The sequence below is a fragment of the Lutra lutra genome, chromosome 3 (assembly GCF_902655055.1).
Source record: "Lutra lutra chromosome 3, mLutLut1.2, whole genome shotgun sequence".
In the NCBI taxonomy this organism is placed as follows: domain Eukaryota; kingdom Metazoa; phylum Chordata; class Mammalia; order Carnivora; family Mustelidae; genus Lutra; species Lutra lutra.
The window spans coordinates 27,037,988-27,063,509 of NC_062280.1; the positions used below are offsets into that span (position 1 = coordinate 27,037,988).

General features: G+C 43.4%; 1 protein-coding gene across 2 annotated transcripts in view; it reads left to right on the forward strand.

Annotated features, from left to right (window-relative positions):
• Positions 1-752: 752 nt before the first annotated feature.
• RPL37A (ribosomal protein L37a) overlaps positions 753-25,522 on the forward strand; it is a 41,724-nt gene continuing 16,954 nt past the window's right edge. Inside the window, exons 1-4 of one of the 2 annotated variants that reach the window (XM_047721009.1) lie at positions 753-853; positions 1,241-1,369; positions 2,210-2,292; positions 3,575-3,716. In XM_047721009.1, the coding sequence (XP_047576965.1) occupies positions 851-853; positions 1,241-1,369; positions 2,210-2,292; positions 3,575-3,638 (279 nt within the window). In that variant the 5' untranslated portion in view covers positions 753-850 and the 3' untranslated portion in view covers positions 3,639-3,716. Of the gene's footprint in view, positions 854-1,240; positions 1,370-2,209; positions 2,293-3,574; positions 3,717-25,522 lie in introns of those variants that run through there. The other variant, XM_047721008.1, reaches the window with a different exon arrangement.

Below are 25,522 nucleotides of genomic sequence, written 5' to 3' on the forward strand. Positions count from 1 at the left end.
GTCAGAGAGAGAGAGAGAGAGAAAACACAAGCAGGCAGAGTGGCAGGCAGATGCAGACTCCCTGCTGAGCAAGGAGCCCGATGTGGGACTCAATCCCAGGACCCTGGGATTATGACCTGAGCCAAAGGCAGCGGCTTAACCAACTGAGCCATCCAGGCATCCCCAGTGCATGAAGCATTTTTTAAAGAAGGGATGTAGTTATTATGTTTTAAAAGATGTGCCTTTATTATACTACTTTTTCTGCTTTTGTCTGTATTTGAAATTTTCTGTAATGTTTTTAAAATGTACTGTGGGGATTAATATCAACAGATTCATCACTGGACGTTTTTCGTTTGAGTATTTATGTGTCAATTTTAATGTGTACTCGGAAAAACACTCACATAGGACATACGCCCTGGATTCCATAGATAGTTCTGGCTTAGGACGAAGCTTCATTTCGTTAAATTTTCTAAAAAGTGACTCAGTTTTTAAATAAATGATAAAACAGTCAATCCCGGTATGGCAAAAACTGAAAATGCAATGTTCGAGGGACTGGAGTTTGAGAAATACCGGTCTAATATTACCAGAAGCCAGTTAATTAAGTAACAAACTAATCTCCTTCCATACCTAGCAATAAGCCTGTGATAAATCATTTTATTTCTATTTAGCCTGCTTAAACAATACACAGTTTCAATACAGAAAACAAAAGAACCTCATTCCCCACGGAAGGCGGCAGGGAGGAAGAGACCTCCGGACCATAGAGTTCAGTTCCTAGCTGGGCCTCCCATTCGCCACTTCCGCCCGTTTGCCTAAAACTGCGCTTGCGCACTGAGTCTCTTCCTCTCGGGGCTCAGACCTAGGTTGAGGCGACATGGTGAGTGTTGGTAGCGGTGAGGCCTAGAGGTCTATCCGCCCGCATCTGACCTTTTCCTGCTATCTTTTCCCCCACCCGGCGTCTGCTCGCCGGCCCTGTCCTGCGCCGTCCTCGGCCTTCGTGCCGTGACCGCCCCTCTCGGGCACAGACCGGGGCGGAAGGACGGAGGCGGCTTGGTGGCGCCTGGCCGATCCGAGCGGGTGAAACGGTGCTGTCGGAGCCCGGGGCCCGCTCTGGCCTCACATTTTGCCAGGATGGAATGAGGGGGACCTAGGACCCGGCAGCGGCTGGGGTGATTGGAGGAATGGCGTTTGGGGCGGGGAGTGGGTGGCAGAGGCTCTGTCAGCGGGTCCCAGTATCGCTGGTTTCTCTCTTGGCTCTTAACAGGCTAAACGCACCAAGAAAGTCGGAATCGTGGGCAAATACGGGACCCGTTATGGTGCCTCCCTCAGGAAGATGGTGAAGAAGATTGAGATAAGCCAGCACGCCAAGTACACTTGCTCCTTCTGTGGCAAAGTAAGATGGGGGCGGGGGCGGGGGCAGAGGGAGGGGAGGCTTTCCGGCACGTGAGCCGGCTCCTGAGGGAAGTTTGTGGGTAGTGTGCTGGGTTGTTGGTAGCTCGATTTGGTGGACTGCTTCCCGTTTACTACTTGGGTCACACGTTGGACAAGGAGCCCCAGCCTAAGTCAAGCCCGCTTTGTGGGAGATGACTCTTGTCAGTTTTGTCTCCTGGTGTTGCTAGAGAGTTCCGTGTAGCGTTTGTAGGTCTGTGGTGTGCTGGAATACGGTTGGAGGGGGTGTCTTTGACATTCCTGGCAGTGTAGCATTGTGGAGAATGCCGGTTTTGCATTAGAGAACATAGGGTGCTAGGAACACCTAGAACCTCATAAAACACCCATTTTCTTCCTTTTTTTAAAAGATTTTTTTCTTTTTTATTTATTTTTTTTAAAGATTTATTTATTTATTTATTTGACAGAGAGAGAGATCACAAGTAGGCAGAGAGGCAGGCAGAGAGAGAGAGGAAGGGAAGCAGGCTCCCCGCTGAGCAGAGAGCCCGATGCGGGACTCGATCCCAGGACCCCGAGATCATGACCTGAGCCGAAGGCAGCGGCTTAACCCACTGAGCCACCCAGGCGCCCTTTTTTTCTTTTTTAGAGCAGCAGCAGGGGGAGAGGGAGACACAGGCCCCCTGCTGAGCCGGGATCCTGAGCCTCCATCCCAGGACCCTGGGGTCATGACCTGAGCCACCCAAGTGCCCCCAAAATACACCCATTTTCTAGTGCAATTTAGACTACTGGATGTTGCTGAGGTAAAGGCTTTTATTGATTCATAGGGAAAATTGATTGTCTTTTGCAGACCAAGATGAAGAGACGAGCTGTGGGGATCTGGCATTGTGGCTCCTGCATGAAAACCGTCGCTGGTGGCGCCTGGACCTACAAGTGAGTCCCTTTTCTTTGTGACCTTTGAAGTGTGTGGATCACCTCAGAATTCCAGGTTTGACGCTGGACGGGCTAGTTTTAACTCTTAACAAGACTGAGACAACAAGAATGCTTTTGTTTTTTTCATGACTCATTGAGAATATGGTTTATGTTCAGTGTTCAAAGAAAAGAAAACCACTGAAATAGAAAAGTGTGACAGGACTTGAGGATTTCATAGAATTGAAAGGGTCACCACTGTGAGCACAGTGATACCGTACAGGTCCTTTAGTAGGACTGAATCTGTACTGAACTTTGATTTGTATTGCAAGCTGATTTTATAAAAATGAGGTCAGTTAGCTTGTTTGCTGTATATGGAAACTTGAGGCCACCTGGACCATTATACTTTTGCTGTTCTAAACAGTACTAGCTGGACCTCAGCAGCTTGGTGATCCTGACAAGTGCCAGATGATGGTGCTGAGATAAATGTACCTGTGCTGGTTATTGATTGAGTGGACTCTTGAGTTAATCCATTTTTGGAAATGAAAGCCACCTTGAAGATCTCTAGTTTTGGAATTCGTCGCTGATCTTAAAGGCTGAAGTGTTCTTCCTTTAGCCAGTATCTAGATGTGTGCGGTGTGGTACACTAGCCTCCCATGTATAAAATGATAAGACTAATGTGGTTGAGTTGAAATTTTAATTTTAGTTGATTTAAAACTGCAGCAGTGTAAAATATTGGGAAGTGTTGAAATGATCATTTTTATTTATGTGTGTCTTGTGTGGGTTTATGAGGTCAAAAAGGCAAATGAAACCTAGCTTTCTCTTGGTTGTGATGATAAAATGAACTAGCATTCCTGTACCCACCCTATGTGATGGTTATGGGTTTTCCAGGTACAGTTCCAGAATCTTTTGGTGTAATGTTTTATAGTCATTTTCATAGCTTTCTTCCCAAATTATACTCGAGTCTGTTCTTCAGATACTGTTTTCTTGATATCTCTCATTTATAATACCTTCTTAGAATTTACTAGTTTCTTCTGACGTTCTGTCCATTCTTTTCTATGAGTTTAGGTCAGCCTCCTGGAACCATTCATTCCTCCCTGTTCCTCCCTGTTACTTATTTTTTTTTTAATGCTGCATGATTAAATGCATGAGATTGCCTAATTCTGCAAAACCCTGAAGACAACTCTTACTTGCTAAAAGATATCATCATTAAGATTGTAATGTAAAAAAAGAGGCAGGATTTACTCATTTGCCATTTCACATGTTAGTGTAGCTAATTATGTTGGATCCAACTTTTTCTTTCCAGCACCACTTCTGCTGTCACAGTAAAGTCTGCCATCAGAAGACTGAAGGAGTTGAAAGACCAGTAGAAGCGCCACCGTTTGAAACATTGCTAGCCTATAATAAATGGGTTAATTTATGTAACAAAATTATTTTGGCTTGTTAAATTTATTGATTAGATCTTTCAATTTATGTTGCATTAATTTTACATTCTCAGGGAACTTGAAAATTAAAAATCCTTCTAATTTTTGTTGGAAAGGCGTACTGAGATTGGGTTATTCTAATACAGCTTTTTTTCCCCCCTGTAGTCAAATGTTAGATGTCATAAGAATATAAGTCTTAGAGGTTGGGTATGTGTCTTCACTTTCTGTAGGTGTATCCTTGCCATTTCAACTTCTTTGGGATATAGTAGTTCAAATTTTGAGGACTTTTGTTTTTAGGTCATGGTTAATTTTTGTTTCTAAAGGTAGGAGGCCATATACTGCTTCTTAACTTAATGGGTGTTTTATCTGACCACATGTTTTATTAACATCTTGAGAAAACAGTATGAAACAATTAGAATTTTAGGACAAATTTTGCAAATATCTATGCCATTCTCCTATTTTTCAGTTTGCAAAGAATGATGGACAGGACTGAATTACTCAGCCTGATACAGGTGGTCAGTTATACTAATAAACATGAAGATCAAGGGAGGAATTTGAGTTGTGAATAGTTAATGATGATTAACTTTTTTTCACCTTTATTCAGTCTATCACTTAATTCTCTTGCCTGTTTTCCTGGTTCGCCTTTTCTCAACCTTGTCTAAGCTACCCTCTGGTAAGGAGTCCTTAGGAACCTCCTAACAGGTATGTCTGTCAGTACTCCAAAAACATTAATTCCTTAGGAATGTAAATCTGATATGATGAAAACGTGGATTTCCTTTGCCCTTAGGATAGAGTAAAAACCTTTGTGGCTCTTCATGGGCTGCGCTTTTCTTTCATAACTCTTTGGCCCATTATTAGCTCTCTTAAGTTCTCTATAACATCTATTTACAGATTTTTTTACCTTTACTTCCATATTGGCTCTGGCACAAACATTGCCTCAGGGTAATGCTCTGTGTCAAGCCCTTATTAGACCCGTAGCTATAATTCTACGTTTGTATTAATTGTTACCCCCAACAGTTTTGTTCATTAATGCATCCCCAGTACGTAATATAATTCCTTGCACATAGTAGCCTTAAGTATTTGATGAGTAAATGTGTGCCTCTCATTTTGTGGCAAAATGTACCTGTAGATTTTGTACCAGTGTGATTTTGAACTGTGAAACCAGTGAGTTCTGTGAGTCAATAGGAATAAGTCAGGATTGACAAATCAGGATTTTCAGACTTCCTGGAAATGTTTGACACAGGTCTTCAGAATCCCCAGATTTTGCATTAACATAGGGAATTAAATAAACATTAGGAACCTGGGGTTAGCAGGTACCAGCTTAGCCAAACTGCCTCCATAGTTAAGTGGTCCAGGTTACTTAGCCTGTGCTTCAGTTTCCGGAACAATGCCTGGTGGTAGAATGGAGTATATGAGGAGCTAGGGTTTACTAATTGAGAATCTTGTTTGAAAGCCTTTTGTGTTACTTTGTTTAGGAATTCGGATGTGATTGTGTGGGTAATAGAGAACCATTAGAATTTTGTAAGCAGTGACGTAGTATTTAACATTTTTCAGCCTGAGTAGTCTAAGCGCAGAGTATCATTTAATCCCAAAACAACTTTATGAAGTGCAGATTATATCCCCATTTACCCAAATGAGAAAATTATACAACTTGTAAACGATGGAGCTGAGATTTGAACCTGTACGTTGTTGGCTACAGGATTGATAATACTAGAAATTTTTTTTACTTTTAACAAGTTTTTCATGATTGTTAAAGAACAGATGGGGAACATAGAGGCTGCTTTGAAGGCTGTTGAAATAGTAAATATTTTGTGGATAGGAAATGACTTTCTCAAGGTTATGGTAGGTGGTGAGGGCTGAAAATTAGGTTCCTGACTCCTTAGTCCATGATTTCCCCACATTGCTAGGCTGCCTTATTATGAGCTCAAGAGTATGTTTCTTCTTAATTTGCCTCTTTATAGACTAAAGATCCCCTCCTTTTATGAAGCAACCCCTGGCTTGTTTTCAGGTTTTTGGTTTGGTTCTTAAGCCATTTAACTGACTGTCAGGATACAAAGGTGAATAAGGCACATGTTCCTCATTAGACAGGCTATCTCATTGTATCTTAAGTATTTTTGTCTGTGCTGTCATAAATGCACAGGTAGCCAGAAAGCCAAAACATACCTAACTGCAAGTTTGTTTTGGGCTTGGAGATGAGGGGTGGGGACTACTTAAGAGATACGAGAGTTCAAATCCTGGAACCAAAGATCTGGGGCTGAGAAGGGATTTTACAGGGGCCTAGCTAAGATTGGAAATATATCTGCAGCATCAGTTTTGAAATGTAGCACCCAGAACCAAGCAGTCTGTATGAAGTTAAACATTTTTTTTACTTTCATTATCTTCCTCAGGAAAACCAAAAGCCATTTTATTGTTGCTAGCACTTTGGGCCAAAATGGAACAACAGGGCAGGGAAATGGATTATGTGTTTGGGATAAGTTAGCAAAATGAGTCAAGGGTCAAGTAGATGTTGTGCCATGGTCAGCCTGTAGGCCAGAGCCTTTGAGAGTAGTTTCAGGACAGTGAGTGGTATGGCTGACAGCAGAGACCCACAGGTATTTTTGTGGTTTAGCTATGAAAGGGGTCAGAGGGTAGAGACCTCATTTGATCAGCGTACATTGACCACTCCCTGAAATAGGGACAAGATTGACAATCTTAGCTCAGTAGTGGGGCAAAACAACATGCTTCATTACACTTAACAAATTCCTGGTTTGGAAAACTCTATGGTAAGTGTTTCAAAGGAACATGATGTGGGGTGCCTGGGTGGCTCTGTTGTTAAGTGTCTGCCTTTGGCTCAAGTCAGGATCCCAGGCTCTGCTCAGCACGAGGCTTGTGTCTTTCTTTCTCTCCCTGTCTCTCTGCCAAAATCTTAAAGTAATCTATAATTTGTACATGTGGGTGCCTCCTTACATGTGTGGCAATTCTAGTTAATATGTTAATTTTCAGAGCCCATCAGAATGTTTCTAAAATTTATTTGGAAACAAGTAGAAAGGATCAGAAGAAAGTCAGTGTAGCTTAGTGATTTAAGAACATGGACTAGGATCAGAAGTAGTTTAGATTTGTAGTAAGTGACCTTGGACAAGTTTACCCGTTTTTTGATGTTAAGTTTCCTCCTCTGTAAAATGGATATAATGGTGTTTCTTTCAAACAACAGATTAGATAATTTTGATTCCAGAACACTCATTAATCGTATGGTACAGGAACCCAGGATAAGTGGAACCCTGGATCATGGAGGGGAGAAGTAATAAAGATTCTGGTACTGTTTCAGTGGGGGTGTTAGGTCTCAGGTGATAGGAGGGAGACTGCCTGTGGTAGAAGAAGTAATGTTGAGGAAGGAAGAAAAGATTTGAGGTTCAGGCTGAAGAATCGCATAAAGTACAATTTTGGGGGATGCCTCGGTGGCTTGGTCGGTTGAGCATCTTCCTTTGTCTGGGGTCTTGATCCTGTGGTCCTGGGATGGAGTCCCACATCAGGCTCCCTCTGCAAGGGAGTCTGCTTCTCCTGTTTGCCACTCCCCCTGCTTGTGCTTTCTGGCAAATAAATAAAAATCTTTTTAAAAAAATTACTAAAAAGTACAGTTGTGTCGAAAAGAAAGGAGGGTTAAGCAAGACCTTTGAAAATAGGAAGCCAGTGTCACACTGTGTGTGTGTGTGTGTGTGCATGCGTGCCCATGTGTGTATATGGTCACGTGATGGGCTAACAATGTGGAGCACTGTTAGGATTTCATTTTTGAAGGCTCTTGTGATACTCCCTGTAGGGGTATTATTATTCTGCTCTCTTGTCTTCAGTTTGCTTGTGCTGTTGATGTCTGCAAACTTGTCACATAGACCTGTACATCATGGATCAGGTTGAAGCACGTATGTGCTGTTTCAAGCAATAACTTTTTCAGGTGCTTTACATAGGTATTTTAGTCTAATTAATCTCTCTTCATTTTACTCCAGGCTGTAGGGAAAGTAAGTTCAGGTTTAACTACATTTGCACAGGAACCCTAAAAGGATTGCCCCAAGCACTGTGGAAAAAGGGATGGACGTCTGATAAAGAGTAAATGGAACCAGTCAACTCTCTTCAGAGAATTTCAGTCAAATGATAAAGGAGCAGAGTTACACAAAGGTGGGGTGCTAGGCTTCAGGAAAAGCTCATGGGTTTCTCCTGGTTGGATCACAGGACTGCCCCAATTCTTAGCTTATTTCAGCTAGAGTTCTTTGGTCGTGTGCAATATAGGCCAACTCAGGCTAATTAAAGCAGAAGAGATCTTACTGGAAGGTAATAGAGTGTTTCACAGGCTGGAAGAAAAAGACCCAAGTTTGTAAGGGGGATAAACCAGGGAGGGCTTTTCTGGTTATCACTGGTAGATGCTTAGAGTGGTTCCCCCCCACCAATCGCCACTGGGGGAAGGAGGATCAGATCAATGTTTTGTCTTTGACACTAGGAGTGAAAAAACTGAAGAAAGTATCTCACTGGCCTAATGAGGGCTACCTTTCCATCCCCTGGCACCTGTGTAGATCGTCTCGCCAAGACTGCACACGAGGAAAAATGTCCAGAAGGAAATCAGATTGGCAGTAATTTGAGGAAGGAAAATGTCTTTAACATAAAACTTGAATTATCATTTGGATTGTGTTCTTACTAAACCATCTAATTTTATTTATTTATTTATTTTTAAAGAGTTTATTTATTTAACAGAGAGAGATCACAAGTAGGCAGAGAGAGAGAGAGAGGAGGAAGCAGGCTCCCTGCCAAGCAGAGAGCCTGATGCGGGACTCAATCTCAGGACCCTGAGATCATGACCTGAGCTGAAGGCAGAGGCCTAACCTACTGAGCCACCCAGGGACCCTAAAACATCTAATTTAAAAGTAACATTGGAGTTTTGTCTCTCACCATCTGGCAAATTGTAGCTCATGGAAGAACACTACAACATGGCCACGGTATACCCTGTAAGTTGTTCTCCAGTTCTTCCCCATGGAAACCTGAGGCCACTGACCATGGTCAGAGTAGGAATATATGGAAGTCAGGTGATAGCATGATGTATCAGGTCTCTGGGGGTTACAGAATGACAGCTCCCATCCTGTGGTTTTTAGCCCCCTCTTCAGGAAATAGTGTGGGATAGATAGTAACTTGTGGGGTACCTTCAGTTGGGGAGGGCTGTTAGATTGGAAATATCAAATGCTGCAAACCTCTAGAAATGATGCTCTCTCTCTGCCCCCCAACACATACAGCAAGATAGTAAAACAGAAGGAATCCTAGGAGAATCACAGATTAATGGTACCACCTGAATTGTCATGAGCAATGGTCTCATGATCGTAACCAATCTTAGTTATGATTTTTTTTAAGGATTTTACTGACTTATTTGAAAGAGTGAGAACACAAGTGGGGTGAGGGGCAGAGGGAGAAGCGGACCCTTTGCTGAGCAGGGAGCTTGATCCAGGGCTCAATTCCCTGGACTCTGGGATCATGACCTGATCTTAAGGCAGATGCTTAGCCAACTGAGCCATCCAGGTGCCCCAGTTATGGTTCTGAATATAGTTCTGTATTAGAGGAAATCAACACATCTGGCCCTGACATACTGCTGTTCACCTAGCTAATGTTTTCCCATCATCCCTATTTGCAATGTAATCAAAATTCGCTTGCCTTCACATTACAGGGATAGCAGTATATTTTTTAAAAAATTTGGGAGCGCCTGGGTGGCTCAGTGGGTTAAAGCCTCTGCCTTCAGCTTGGGTCATGATCCTAGGGTCTTGGGATCGAGCCCCACATCGGGCTCTTTGCTTCCCAGAGGGCCTGCTTCCTCCTCTTTCTCTGACTGCCTCCCTGCCTACTTGTGATCTCTCTCTCTGTCAAATAAATAAATAAAATCTTAAAAAAAAAAAAATGGGGGGGGGCACCTGGGTGGCTCGGGTTAATAAGCCTCTGCCTTTGGCTCAGGTCATGATCTCAGGGTCCTGGGATTGAGCCTGGCATCGGGCTGTCTGCTTGGCAGGGAGCCTGCTTCTCCCTCTCCCTCTGCCTTTCCTCTCTACTTGTGATCTCTCTCAAATAAATAAAATCTTTTAAAAAGCTGTTTTTTTTTAAAGATTTTATTTGAGAGAGAATGCACAAGCAGGGGTAGGGGCAGAGGGAGAAGTAGGCTCCCCACTGAGCAGAGAGCCCAACATGGGGCTCGTTCCCAGGACCCTGGGATTGTGACCTGAGCCCAAGGCAGACGCTTAACTGACTGAGCCATGCAGGCACCCCGGGACAGCAGTATACTTTAATTGTTTCACTTTAGGGCTGTCAGGTCACATATTCTCTGTCATTACCCTAAGGACATAATTGGACTGAGAGGTTAGGATGTCTTGTGAACCTTATATATGCCTTAATAGACATGCATACCGTAGTTTAGGTCATCTTTGGGATATCCTTTATGAAGTGATAGATAAGTTTCATCACCTTAGATACCCCTCAGTTAAGAAAGAGACCTAAAATTGGATCAGTTTGGATTTTGGAAGCAAAACAGCACATTTGGATGTGCTTCTCTCTCCCATTTACTGGGTCAGGCTATCAATTTTGAGGGGAGACTGGAGAAAGCAAGGACTTTGGAGTGGTCCAAGTCACTTTGTTATTTAGTCTATGACTTAACCAAATTCGAACATACTGGAAAGGTTAATGGCAGACAGATGTTCTCTGATGCTCCAAAAGAAGAATCAGTAGACTAGAGGTTCAGGGATAATGACTTCTGTTGACATCTGTTAACCTTTTGAAAAGTATCCTTTGTTTGCTACTGGACCCTGGTGAAATGCATGGACATAGATCATAGATCTTCTGTGCAACTGAAGTTACCCATTATAAACTTGATGTCACCTCATTTATAAAGTAACGCAATCAGATGCATGCAGCAGCATTCTATTCTAAAATGGAATTTTCTGATTTGATAGATCATAGAGACTAAGTAGCAGAACAACTTGGACCACAACTTAACCAGAGCCTTTTCTTTCTCTAGGCTGTGGGCTTGGACAATGGTCAGCTAGTTAGAAAGTTGGGAAGAACAAGAATCAAGGATTGGTGACAAGATGTTAAGGTGGATAGAATTCTTAGAATAAATAGAGTTGATAGTATTTGCACCCCATGTAAATGCCACTGGAAAATAACCACTATGGATGTTGCTCCCACTAGGCCAGATAAGTAAGAGAACCCATTCTTTGGAGGTCTGTCATTTATTTTCCTCAGCCACTACCTTGGTGCTTGTTCATGAGGCACAGAAACAAGATCATAGTAACAGAGGTCAGTCCTGTGTCTGAGCTCAGAAAGTTGGACCTCCCCTTACCAAGGGTGACTTGGCTATTGCCTGAGCTGGAGTGGCAGACTGCAATGAGGAAGGCGAGTGGTGAGCCCTCATAGGCCCCATTCCTTAGGGGCACCATTTAGCCAAGTGATTACATTAGATACCTTTCATTATGCAAAAGTCAGCAGTTTGTCTTCTTGGGGATAGATGTGTGGACTTGGCAGAATGCCTTCTCCATCACTGTATCCCATGTAGTATAGTCTCTTGACAGTGAAGGAAGTGAAGAAAATACATCACCTGGCTCACACTTATGGAAATAATTTTTACCATGTGCCCCATTATCCAGAAAGGGCTTGCTAAATAGACTTACGTTTGCCAAAAGCTTAGCCGTAGAACAATCTGTGAGTTAACTCATTATGAAGCTAGATACTGTCCTAAAGGACACAGTATATGGTGCTTTCCCCCCTAATCAGGATGCATGGATCAAGAAATGAAGGGATGGGAGAGGGACTCCCACCATTGAGAATTATGCCAGTTGACGCACTGAAGGCATTTTTGTTTCTCTTGCTTGTGACCTTGAGTTTGGAAGGCTTAGTGCCTAAGGAGGTAATATTTCTTACAGGGAACACAACCTTAATTCTATTTAAGTTGAAATCTTGTGACCCGATTTCTGATCATCTTGGGCTCTTTATGCCACTGAACCAATAAGCTAGAAAGGAATCTCTCCTGATCTATCACCTTTACCACCCAGCTCTGTGCTCCAGAAGATTCTTTGCTCTCTGTGGGCTCTAGCAATGGTTCCCTTGTTTTCTGACTTCTGGTTAGGTTCAGTAAACAGGAGGCACCAGCAGAAGCCTTGGCAGATAAGAAGTGGAGTCATGATATTATTTCCCTCGCTCCTTGCAGAGTTGCTTCAAATGTAATGGTCTAAAATGTACAGCTTGGGGTGCCTGGGTAGTTCAATCCATTAAGTATCTACCTTCAGCTCAGATCATGATTCCAGGGTGCTGGGATTGAGCCCTGTGTCAGGCTCCCTGTTCAACGGGGAATCTGCTGTTCCCTCTCCCTCTGCGCACCCCACCCCTGCTTGTACTCTCTATCTCTCTCTCAATCTTAAAAGAATAAAGAATACACCTCTGTTGGTGGCTCTTTCCTCTCTATAGCTACTCTTTCTGAGATTTAGTACCCACTTTTTTCCCCTTACTCTTGCAGACCTAAGGTGGTCATGGGTCCCCATTGTTATTGGTCCTGGAGGGCTTCATCCATTATTGATTTCCCTTAACCCTGCCCACATTGTTGACCTTAATCCCATTATTCAGCTCCCCTCAATTACCCCATTTGAGTATCCCATCTGTTTTGTGCCAGGACCCTGACCAAATCAGATGTTTCACAATAAACTGTTTGGAATTTCTGGAGCTGAGATCATACTCTCCCCCAAATTTGTTCCCTATCCTGTGTCATCTATTATTTCTTCCTTACGTTCTATAATAAGACATGTTCTTGTTTCCCCAAATCTCTTTTTTTGAGCAACTACCTCCTCCATTCCAGTTGTTTAGAGTGGAATTACCAATAACAGGATCCTTTCCTTTGGCCACAAAGGGATGATCACATGATACAAACTGGTATAACTGATCGGATTATTTCTTCTGAGAATTTATAGATTGTGCAGCATAACACAGAGGTGGCTAGTTGGAATTGCGTCTTCTAGTGGAAGTATCCAAAGAAATAGATCATGAATTGCTACCTCTAAGATTTCCTAAAGTTGCCCTGGTTCTTGCCTTGGTATTGGCTCTTCCTTTGATTTGATGAGATCCCATTGTGGAGTAAGACTCCCAGCAGCCTACACTCTCAGGCAAATAAACAAGAAATAAATAGACCCTCACTTTTTGGGGATTGAAGATGAGTTCCAAATCATCTTAATGATTGGATTTAGTTAATTAGAATTAACTAGTGCCCTAGCTGCCTACAAGAAGCAAATGTAAATCCTCTCTGGGAGAATAAAGTTACCCTAAACTTCAAGTTATCTCTATACGTTTTTGTATATGATGTCTGGCACCCAAGTAAAAATAACCAAGGAGACAAGACAGTTTCATTTAACAAACCAAAAGAGGCGCCTGGCTTGGCTGAGTCGGGAAAGCATGTGGCTCTTGATCTCAGTTGGGAGTTCAAGCCCCATGCTGGCTGTAGAGATTACTTTAAAAAAAAAGAAAAAGAAAGAAAAAGAAAATAAACCAAGAGACACAGTAGAAAACTGAGAAAGATACACAGGGTATCCAAATAATGGAGCTGTTAGACACGGACTTAAAAATGAATGCTTAATAATATAGACAAGGAAGTAAAAGACAAGACTAAGAATTTCATCACAAAAAAAGACTATTCTTGTACTTAAAGATTTAATAAATAAAATTAGAACTCCATGGATGGATTTAGCAGCAGATGAGATGCAGGTTAAGAGATAATCAGTGACTAGAAAGATAAATCAAAAGAAAATATCCAGAAAGGAGCACAAAAAACATAGGAAAGGAACAAGTAAGTATAAGAGACAGGAGACACAATGAAGAGTTGTAATACATGTGTAACTGGAGTCCCAGAAGGAGAAAGGAGAGATGATAATGGCTAAGAATTTTCCAGAACCCCCCCAAAAATTAGAAAGTCACAGATGTAAGAATTCCTAGAAGCCTTAAGCAAGATAAATACAAAGAAAATCATACCTAAGGATATCACAGTATTAAGAATACCAAGGACAAAAGGAATATCTTAAGCTAGGAGAGAAAAAGCACTAAGGCTGTCAACTTTTTCTTAAGGAAATCTCTGCACTCAACGTAGGACTTGAACCCACAACCCGGAGATCAAGAGTTGGGTGCCTCACCAACTGGGCCAGCCAAGTGCCCCTTAGACAGTTGACTTCTTAACAATAGACTCTACAAGACAATTTATATCTTTAAAGTTCGTCAAATTCTGTATCCAGCATCCACATCCTTAAAATATGAAGATAAAATAAAATGTCAAACAAACAAAAACCCAGAGCTTTTATTACTGCAGACCCACCCACTGGACAGAAAATCAATACCGAGGAGACTTGAAGATGTGGGAAGGAATGAAAGTGAACAAAAAGGAACACCTTAAATACAAGTGACTGTAGGGTGTATATATAATAACAATAATTAGGGAGTAATAGTATTAAAGTATAACAGTATTAAAGCAACAGCATATAGGCCAAGACAGAGGGTAAATGGCGTTAAAAACATAAGGCTCTTGTATTGTTTGGGAAGGGGTCAACTACAAATCAAATACATGTTGTAACCTCTGGTAATCATTAAAAGAATAGAAAATAATGTATAACAGCACTGTGGACACAATTAAAAAGCATTCGGGATAAGAAAGAACTAGTAGGACAAATAGTGCACAGTAAGGGGATAGATTTAAGTGTTTACACATATACAACATATATTTGTTTACATTGTATATATATCATTAATAGCATTACTTACAAATAGACTAAATGCTCTGCTTGAAAGATAAAGTTAGTCAAGTTGGATTACATACACAAAGTATCAAGATTAAGGAAAAGACATCTAAAGAATAAGAAATCATAATACAAGGTTGCAGACACAACCTAAAGATACAGAAGGGCTTAAAGTAAAAGGATGGGAAAAGATATACCCTACAAACACTAATTCATGAGCTGAAAGCTGTATGAATATTTGACAAAGTGGACCTTAAGACAGGAAAGCATTGTTAGGGACAAAGAGGAACATGTATACAGTGGTCCTCCTTTACCCGCGGGGATACTTTACAAGACCCCCAGTGGGTACCTGAAACCGTGGATAGTCCTCGACCCTATGTAAGCTTCCCATACACATATGTACCTGTGATTCAGTTTAATTTCTAAATTATACACAGAGATTAACAACAATAATAGAACAATTACAACAGTATACTGTAATAAAAATGTGAGATGAATGCGGTGACTGTACTCACCCTTCTTGTGAGATGCTAAAATGTCTACCTCACGAGAGGAAGTGAGGGGAAGGATGGAGGTGTTGTGATGTAGCATTAGGCTTCTACTGACCTTCTAACCCTATGGCAGTAGGAGTTTCATCTTTTTCCAGACCGCCACGGACTATGGTTAACTAGGAAGCCAAACTTCTGGTAAGGGGAGACTACTGTATCACTACACATGTAAAAACGTATGTGTGCATTTTTCAGCATTTCTGGGCCATTGAGGAAGACAAAAAAACACTACATAATTAGGTGATGATGCTCTGAATTTCTTGAGGAACAAATTGAAGAATTAATGGAAGAACTTAGAGAAACACTGACTAGAGAAAATTAAGGAGAACTGATAAATTCTACAAAGTTAATGCCAATTGACCAAGGAGACCCCTCAAGTGGGAATCAGTATAAGCTAGAAAGCATATGAATTAGTTAACTTCTAAATAATAGATATTTCTATGAAGTGAAAACTTAAAAAATGTTTCAGCAGCTCTAAGTATAATAGATGGTAATCATCAGAAAAAATATCAGTCTGAACTAGAGCCACCCCCTTGGTCTGTGGTTTGTTCTCTGTTACTAAAAGCCTAGCTGCTCTATTTGTTTTCTGGTTTGGTATTAAACACTGATAATATCCCTACAAATGTCAACAGGGGGAAACCAGTAATCATTTGGTGTGTGTATCACTATATTCACTATGTGTTTTGTGTCTTGACTGGAAAACAGACTTCATAAGGTGTCAGGTATAGTTCTTTAGGTATTTTTGAAAGTTTACATAGTGGACTTGGGCATTAGAAGCCAGTGGATTTACATATATTCTTTGGGAACCTAATCTGTAAATCAGGAAAGTACTCATCTACAGGTAACATATTTTCCCTCAAAGAAGCAGACCCAGAGCATTTGGTCAACTCGTGTGGGTTGCAAGGCATCAAATATAACACTAGGGGGCGATGCAATGTAAAGAAGAAAGGAACATACCCTGACAAGTAAGCAAAGTTTGGAAGATTGAACTTGAGGGCTTGTATAAAATGGTTAAGAGCTTGTGTAAAATTTCAGCTTAGTAAGTACCAAGTACCTTTTCAATTTCCAGGATGCCATAATGTGACCAAGCCAGCTAAAGTTAAAAGAAAAGTAAGAAAAAAGAGAGACCAAAAGAAGTTAATAATTACAGGTTGTTTGGGAAAAACAGCCCACTAATACATAATTAAGATGGACTTGGGAATATTTTCTAGGGCCTGTTAGTTTGAAGAGAAAATTTTAGTATTTTCATTTTGCTAATAATACTAAAAATTATTTTTTACAAGTTGTAAAAACAAGATTTCTTCATTGGTAATGCATCGTTAAAATATGTTTAATTGAATAGGATTTTATTTATCAAGCACCTCTCAATCTGGGGTATACAGGTCTCTAACTACATTTTCAAAGTCTTCAAGAATTTTTTTCCTTTAAAAAGTTCAGTACTTTTTAAAGGAGGAAAGTATGAAATACACTGTCACAAAACACTGGGGTTTGTAATTGAGTAACCAGAGCAATGAAGACATGAACCAATGGGGAAAGCTAAGTGAGAGCGCGGCCCCCCAAAAAGTGGGTCAGAAGGTTACACTGATGCAGGGAGACACCCTAATGGCACCACCACTGGGCAGAGCCAATGGGATGCTCGGTAGAAGTATGACTTGGAAGGGAGCCAGTAGGAGAGGGACTTCCTCTGGAGGGGGAGATGTGTGTGTTTGTGTATGTGCACGCACGTGTGCATGTGTGCATGCGTACACAAGAGATGGTGTAATTTGCCGAGATGCAAAGGCCAGTATTATATGGATGACATGAAGATTTTCTCTCTCCCGATACTCCTTTAACACAACACCTGTTTTTTAACTCATCAACTCAAGGCTGTTGTGCACATAAATTTCCCTGCTTTAGTTTCTAAGTCATGATTAACAGTGGTTTTATTCATTTATTCGTCAACATTTAGGTTTCATTAGGAATACCTAATCATAGACCTTGCTGGGAGCCTGGCTGTGTTCTAAGGGCTTGACCCTTGTAAGCTCAGCCCTCTCAGTAGCCCTGCACTGGAGAACTGTGGGACCATCTTTTACGAGGCTCCTCAGGACTTGACTCCTCATTACCTTTCCAACCATCTAGATAGTGAGGTCCTTTTCCTCTCTCAGCACCAGCCATGCTGAACTTCTTCCAGTTACTTGAATACACTGCACTTTAAGACCCTAGCTAGTGTTGACCATGCTCTTTTTATTCTCCTTTCCTCTTGCCTGGTCTCCCCTTCTCACACCAAACTCATGGGATCAATAACGATTGTTTCTCCCATCCTACAGATGGGGGAAAAGAAGCTTAGGGAAGTTAAGTATTATGTCTAAGTTCACACACTTCAGAGAGGGATGATAATGTGGAAGAAGGATGAACTTTGGACCCAGAAGTTATGTTATCCAATTTTCCCTTTGTTTTTTACTGGCTTGAACTTCAGAGAATGTTTATTCTTTTTTTTTTTTTTTTTTTTTTTTTTCAGATAAAGAGACAGGTTTTCTTGAGAGTAGCATACTGTAAAGGATTTTGGTGATAGGACGGCCAACCTAGGCATGAGACAAAGGCATACAATTTGGGGAAGTAAAACAGAAAGGAAAGGAAAGAATGTTTTCGAGAGACGATGTTGTTGATGAAGTCAGGGCTCGTGCGCATTCTGCACCCCGGACTGAGAGGTGTCTGGGCACGTCCTGTTTTCTATAGGATGGCAAGTGTAGAGAACAGACAGCAGAGGGAGCCCTTGAAGGGGTTTTGCTCCAGTCTGGGGACAGGAGAGCGAGAAAGTGTCCTCAGGAACTTGTTTCTTCCCTTCCTAGTCTCCACTCAATGGCCACAGAACATTTCCCTAATGGAAGTACCTGTAAAGTGCTAGCAAGGCCTGGGGAGGGGCCGTCTTATCCCTCTGGGCTAGAGGAGGAGACCAGCCCCAGAGGGATTGAATCACTGCTCCCAGTTCAGTTACACAACTGGTAAGCTGTTGAGGCAGGATTCCAGGTCATAGGGCTCTGGGACTCAAAAGTGCAGCCTCCTCCACCGTTGTTCTTCCGTGCCCCTCATTCCCTCATGGGCCTGTGTCCCCACTCTGTAAATGCCATCTGGGGCACAAATGGAGTTCAAGAGTCCCTCAGAATAGAGTCGGTTCAATTTAGCAGGGACAGTTTAAAAACAATGTTTTAACTTGAGTTGCCCCACACCCAACAGGAGAGAAATGTGGGCATGTGGCGACAGCCGTTCCAAGGGTGTGGATTTGGGGGCTTTAAAATCCCCCCATTATTTCCATTTACTTCCTCTCTCTCTCTCTCCTCAACAACTGACATTATCTTAAGCTTACATCCAAAGCTTTGCAAACACAGCTTCAAAGCCCTACCCTGGCTGCTCCCTTCCAGCCTTCCCCAACACTCCACTGTGGCAGCCTCTGCTGGCTGTCCTCAAACCCTGCTCCTGGGAGCAATGGTGGGTTGCCTACTTGGGTACCCCCAAAAGGAAAGAGCTCCAACTTTGCATCTTCAGTTGCAACAGAATAAAGACTCCTGTCTTCTCCCCTTCCTCTTCTGGGACCCCACCGTGCAGGTTGGCATGGGACCAAGTCCTGGGGTGGGTGGGGGGGCTCAGCAAAGACTTGGTGACAGGCTGATGGATGGGTTTCCCGCCTCTGCTTGCCCTCCCGCCCACTCCTGCAGGCTCTGGCCCAGGGCCACCATCCGGCTGCCTGAGGGGTCTGCTTTTCTTTGTTGAGTCAGCACCAATGAGTCAGGGCCAAGATCAGCTGGGGGTACTAGGGAGCACTGCAGGACACTGGGAAGGGAATACGAATTTAGTGGCCCAAAGGAAGGCATCACAAGGAGCATGTGAATGGAGGCCACTGGGTTGTGGTCAGAGGAGCCTGGGCAGGGAGCTGACCTGTTAATGTCACTGACCATCAGCTGTCGGCAGATCGCTTTCTCATAGAAAAACACAGGTCACCGAAATCATAGTGCTTAGACCCCTAAAAATTCCCAGTCTTGTCACTCTTGCTTTTTTACTCTTTTAGAGATGCCAGAATGGAACCAAACTCTCAGCCAATGGAAGATGAGGAAAAAGCAGACAAGTGAAATTCTCAGATACAGTGCAGTGGCAATTCAGCCATTTCTTATTGTCAGGGCTGCTGAGGGTCAACACAGAGTTGCTGATGACATTTGGTGGCACCCTTGCGTACCGCCTCTTCCATAGATAGGTCCCATACACTGGTAGTGGGGGCAGGAGGATAGTTGGATGTGGCTAAGTAGAGGGACAGAAATTAAAGAGACATCAGCCTTCCAATAACACTTAGGGAGGAGCAAGTGGAGGGGAAGAGGTGAACCAATGATGCTATTCTTGCTTGTTCAGGCATGACAGTTATACCAATGTCCCCAGAACCACAGATTCCAGGGTAGCCTGGAATCACATTCCTGGGCGCGAACTTAGAGGCCATCTCCTCCAACTCCATCACTTTAAAGAGTAAGAGATGCAGATCCAGAGAAGGGAAGTGACCTGTCACAGTCATATAGCCAGATGACAATGACAATGCTAAAAGCCTAATTCCAAGCTCTTTCCATGACAAGAACCCAGGATCAGATCTGTAATAGGACTTGGCGGAGTTCAGCATTGCCTTGGACACAGATTTGTGGATGAGAGATTGATTACTGCTCAGGGGCTGAGAGACTCTAGAGGCCCTTTGTTTGACATTTCTGTTCCTCTGAAGGAGCTAGTGTCTTGAACAGACCAATCTGAATGGTTGCTTGGGCTCTTGAAATTTTTTCATTCTCAAAAGTAAGGTCATCAGGAGAAGGGGCCATGAAGAGTAAAAAATGTCTTCTCAAAAGAGTCTCTTTTTTTCCTAACACAAGAAGGGAGATCATACAGGAAGAGGATCTGGGCTCAAGATATGGGAAGTCCGTATGTGTTCTACCAATGCCATTCTATGAAAATAGTAGGGTTTCTTTTTTTTTGTTTTGTTTTGTTTTTAAGATTTATTTATTTATTTGACAGAGCTCACAAGTAGGCAGAGAGGCAGGCGGGGGAGGGGGGGAGCAGGCTCCCCACTGAGCAGAGAGCCCAATGCGGGGCTCCATCCCAGGACCCTGAGAGCATGACCTGAGCCGAAGGTAGAGGCTTTAACCCACTGAGCCACCCAGGCACCCTGAAAATATTAGGGTTTCTATTCTTTGGAAAATTCTTATCTCTTGCACCCTTGCTAGGGGGCTGAGCAGTGCCTGTTGTGAGGATTAGTAGGGTAGAACGAATCCATCTGGAAAATTCCCTAGGATGAGAGGCTGCAAACCCAAGTCCAGAGTCACAGGATGAGGCCAGCCCACCCCACGCCGGCCTCCCCAAGAGAGACCCTGCCCACAGCCACCACTTCTCTGATTTTCATCTCTCTACTTTGTGCTTTGGTGGAACTCTTCTCCCACAGCTAGGCAGCAGCGTCAGATAGGAGGGTGTCTGAAATGGACCTTCTGCTTCTAGGGGGAGGTTCATCTTCTTCTATGGACGGGGGCACCCGCTCCATTTTTCCAGTGCCTCTAAGATGTTCAGAGCACAGCACAGATGATTTTCTTAACCCTACAAGATTTGGGCAGTAGTGAAAATGGGTCTTGGTTTCAAAATCAAAGACCTGGGTGGGGAGCAATTGTTCCCATAAGGCGATGTCACAGACTCTTAGCAGGTCCAGATGGACAGGATCTTAGAAATGACCCCACAGATGTGGCACAGAGGTCAAGAGACTGGGCTGTTATGTTAGACCATCTGCATGACATCACTAATTATTCTTAGTATCCTTACTCCCCTGGGCAGCTTCCTAATCTCTCCAGAGCTCTGTTTCCTTGCCCATAAATGAGGACAATAATCATTCCAATACCTTCGTCTTAGATTTGTTGTAGGATAAAATGAGATACTTTTCCTAAAGTGCTCAGCCTGACACATGATAAGCATTCAATTAACCTTTTATATTGTTATTATTATATCATTTCCTCCCCTCACTTTATAGAAACTGCGGTCCACAGAAGCATATTTTAAGAAATAGATTTTCTTGTCTTAAAAATCACAAAACCAGCTTAGTGGTCTGTGTACATTTTCATTGATTTTTAAAAAGGGGGACATGTGGGCATCTGGACTTGAGCCAAGCAAGGCCAGGTTATATGCAGTAACAAATCCCACATTCTGGCTTTACAGTAGAAATGTTCACGTCCTGCTCAGACATTTTGTCCACTGTGGGTTGGCTGTGGGCTCTGCTCCTATCATCATCCTTGTTCTGGACCTGGGCATTGGGAGCACAAGCCTACTCTTATGGCATCCATCTGGAAGTGACTCTGATAATTTCTGCCCATAGTTTTTTTCTGGCCAATGCAAGCCATATGGCAGTTCAGCAATGTGGGGAAGCATGATCCTCTTATAGGAGGTAACTAGATATGGGGTAGAATAATACAATTTATAATGATCTGCTACATAAACAAATATAATCTTAGTGTAAGTGATCATCTGACATGAGCCCGTTGAAACACCTGCCCTAAGATGTCAAAATTGTTACGAAAAATGAAAAGACCCTTTACATAGCATTAAAAGGAACATCTGTTGATGCCTAATCCTTGAAATAATTTCTCAAAACCCCCAAACCATGGCCAAGATAAAAATCTCCATTCCTTGGGGTACCTGCGTGGCTCAGTCAGTTAAGCATCCAACTCTTGGTTTCGGCTCAGGTCATGATCTCAGGGTCTTGAGATCGAGCCCTGTGTGGGACTCTGTGCTCGGGAGGGAGTCTACTTGAGATTCTCTCTCTCCTTCTGCCCCTTCCCCCCATCTAAAATAAATAAATAAATAAATAAATAAATAAATAAATAAATAAATAAATGTCTTTTAAAAAAGTCTCCATTCCTTGGAAAACCAACCACACATGTGATGTAGCTCATCCTAGAATGAGAGGGAGATTGTAATAGGGTATCACAGAGGGTTCACATCCTCTCCTGCCACAAATTGTTTGCCACCCACCCCATCCCACTGCATACCCTTTATGGTTCATTCATTAACCACCACTGATTTAGTGATGATCACTGATCCAGATGATGGAAACAAAAATGAGGGGGGACACAGCCCTTGTCCTCAAGGAAAGGGACGAACTTCCTCCAAATCGGTAAAGACTAGCAGTAAAGCCAACAAATAGAATATAAGATAAGGGCTCGTATGGTCTGTGAGTGGTTGAACCATAAAGAGAGGTCACTTACCCTAGCCTGGGGGTGTCAGAAAAACTCAATATGGGAAGGTTGATATTGCGGGAATTTTATTCTTAAGCAAGGGCAGAGGTATTGCAACAGGTTGAAGTTGTGCAATGATATTGGGGACAACGTATTCTGTCCTTCAAGAAGTAATTGTTCAGCCTTACCGGTATTTCTCATTTATTAACAACTATCTTCTGCGTGTTGGCCATTGGTGGGCATACAGAGGGCAGTTAAGTGACACAGGCTGTGCTCTTGGAGACTCAACGAACCCGAAGGTGGGGTTCTGAAGGAATGGGTCAGGGTCACCCACAGGTGCAGAGTTGTGGGGCCCATGCCAGAGTCTCTAGGCATAGATCCGAGAAACTGGCATTTTAAACAAATTCCTATGATATTTTTATCACACCCCAACTTTGAGGGCTGCTGCTGAAAGGGCAGCCATAATATTGATAAATGTGGAGAGGACCCAGGGAAAATGGGAAAAGAGTATTGAACTAAGAAATACATTGAAGTAAAAAATATTTGTGTTACCCTTGGTTCAGGGGCCAATGCCCTTTGAAGTGGGGTGCAAAGGTTAGGGATTTTGACATTTCTTTGTCAAGACAGCTCCTGGCTTCAGTGCACCCACTGGCTCTCCAAGGCAGCTCTCCTATGCTAATGTTTGGTTTTGTTTTTTAAGTTTGCATTGCCTTTTTCTCTCTTCGGGTAAAACAATTTAATGGCAGAATCTGATATTCATTTTGTGCATAACAGCCGATCAGGGGTGCAGGCGATAAATGACTGAAAAACAATGACATCTCTCTGTTGGCTTGGAGTTCACAAAGAACTTAGATCATCTCATTGGATCTCCACCCAATACTGTGGATGTAGGTCTCTCATAGTTGAAGATACTGAATTTGAAGAGGATAGATAACTTGCCCGAGCTCACATTAGGTAGCTGTGTCGAAATTTGATGGACTTCTTTGAGATTTTAGCCTCGGGGATTATTCCTTTGACTCTAAGGATCTGGGTGAAGAGTTTGCCTCATTTGCCGCTGGACTGCCGCTAACAGAGAACTCGCTCCATCAAGAAAGCCCCATGTAGCCCATCCTGACCATGTGATTCCCCCTCTTGAGTCCTGGCGTCCTCTCACACTGCTAGATCAATAAGAATGAGGTAGCCCAGGTTAGTGTGAGGGACAGAAAGCAGAAGAGAAGATCAAAGAAAATGTCAGAAGATGGAGGCCCCCTTCTCCCACTGCCTGAATTCAGGACCCTGTCTATAGCATGCTGGACCAAGCTTGGCAAAACTATAAAGAAGTTTTATATGGCCTGTAGACCCCTCTGCTCCCCTCAGCTGTCTCCCTAAACCCTGTCAGTGGTCCACTTTCTGTCCCAAAGAGACTGAATTTTCTCCAGATGGAAGAATTAGGGGGCTGAGATGTGACTCTCCCCAGGGGCATGTTTGTGCTTTGAGCCTTAGGCCAACAGTGGGAACTGCAAGACCGGAAGAAGCAGATGATTAACGAGAGTCTCAGCTGGGAAGGAATGGCTGCCCTCGGTCATTATGGAGAATCCCAGAGAACTGTTTTTCTGACCTCTGGTAAGAGAAGGACCAGCCATAGAACCCAGGACCCTGGAGGGTCTCCTTCCCCACCTCATTACGACCTCAACATAGCAGTAAGAGCTGATGGCTTTGGCTTAAGAAAACTGGGCTAGAATTCCAAAGCCACCAATGCTCAAAGTGACCTTTGGCAAGTCTCTTATCCCCTGTTATGCTCAACTCCCCTGTGTGTTGAGTGAGGATGGAAAGGCCTGCCCTGCTGTCCTTATAGGGTGGCCACGAGACTCGAAGGAGAGGATGTACAAAATAAGTTAATGCCAGCTGCACGGGGTAGTGGGGTCGAGTGAGAATGGAGATGGGGCATCCCTGAGGACAAGTGTTTATGAATGACCACTCTGAGTCCACTGGAGGATTCTTCTCTTATCCTATAAAGGGCAGGAACACAGGTCATTAGCTAACCTGTGAAAACAATTAGAAGTCTGTTAAAAGGCAGTAGATGGGACTGGTTCAGAGGATGGGCTTCAGCCCCACTACCTGGGTTTTTAATGGTTCTGGCTCTCCCAGCTGTGTGATGCTGGGGAGATATTTAACTTCTCTGGCCTCAGTTTCCCAGTGTGTGAAATGGATAGAATAATGATCCCCATATCAGTGAGTTGCTCAGAAATTTAAGTGAGACAAGAGTGGAATGCTTAGCAAAGTACCCAGCACAAGAGAGAAAACAAAAGTGTTAGCTGGTAACATTTCTGTTACATTTGACCAGGGGGTGAGCTAAGACCAGCGCTTTCTGAGAGCTGTGGGCTAAGCAACGAGCAAGTGCAGAAATTAACTAAGTGGACACCGGATGCAGTAAATGAATAATGCATCGGCACTTGTCTGTACCAAGGACCGGGTCAGTGTCTATCTGCTTGGGTGCTCTGTCTCCTATGTGCTCTCGGATGAAAAGTGGTCACATGGCAGTCCCTGCACTGCCCCACCCTGTGTAACACACAGAATCCGACCCTTTGTCTTGCCTTGCAGTCTTCCCGTGGGTCCCTAAAGGGAAAAAGAAGTTGTGACACTGTGTCTGGGAGCCTTTTCAAAATCTTCCAGCCACGCCCGCACCTTCGTCTGCAAGTATACTGCAGCACTGAACCCCCCTCCAAGGTGCTCCCCCTTCAACCCCCAACCTCAAGTGGAAATGAAAATGAGGCTGCAGGAGAGCTGGTGGTGCTGTTACTGAAAACAAAGGCCTGGATGGCAGCCGCCCTCGTCCCTAGCTCGCAGTCTCAATTTCCTTCTGCTTGTGCCTGGATCAGCCCCTCGGGAGCACCACCCTTGCCCATTGGTTTCACTTAACAGTGATTCTTTCTGGGAAACCTTGGAAGGGGGGTTTGTGGGGTCTTGGTGATTTACAGAGTCAATGGGAGGCTTGATGGAAGGCACTGAAAGAGGCAGATTATTTCAGGGGTGCTGGGGTGGGGCTTGGTGGAGGGGGGCTGGACTCTCTGGGCTCCCATCACCTCCACCAATGAGCAGCATCTGTGTTGGGTGGAAGTGGGCAGGAGACCACCCCTCTGTCTGACAGCAGCACTGCTTGGGAGGGTGGGGGGGTGTTGGAGTAGGGGAGACCTGTGGTCATGGGGTGCATTGATTTGGGAGGAGGAGAGTGTGGGTTTCTACCTCCTGTGCACTAGCTCGCCATGCCTGTTGCTTATGAGCTTTGCGGGAGTTAGGAAACTTCTAAGTCTTGGGAAAGAAATGATAGT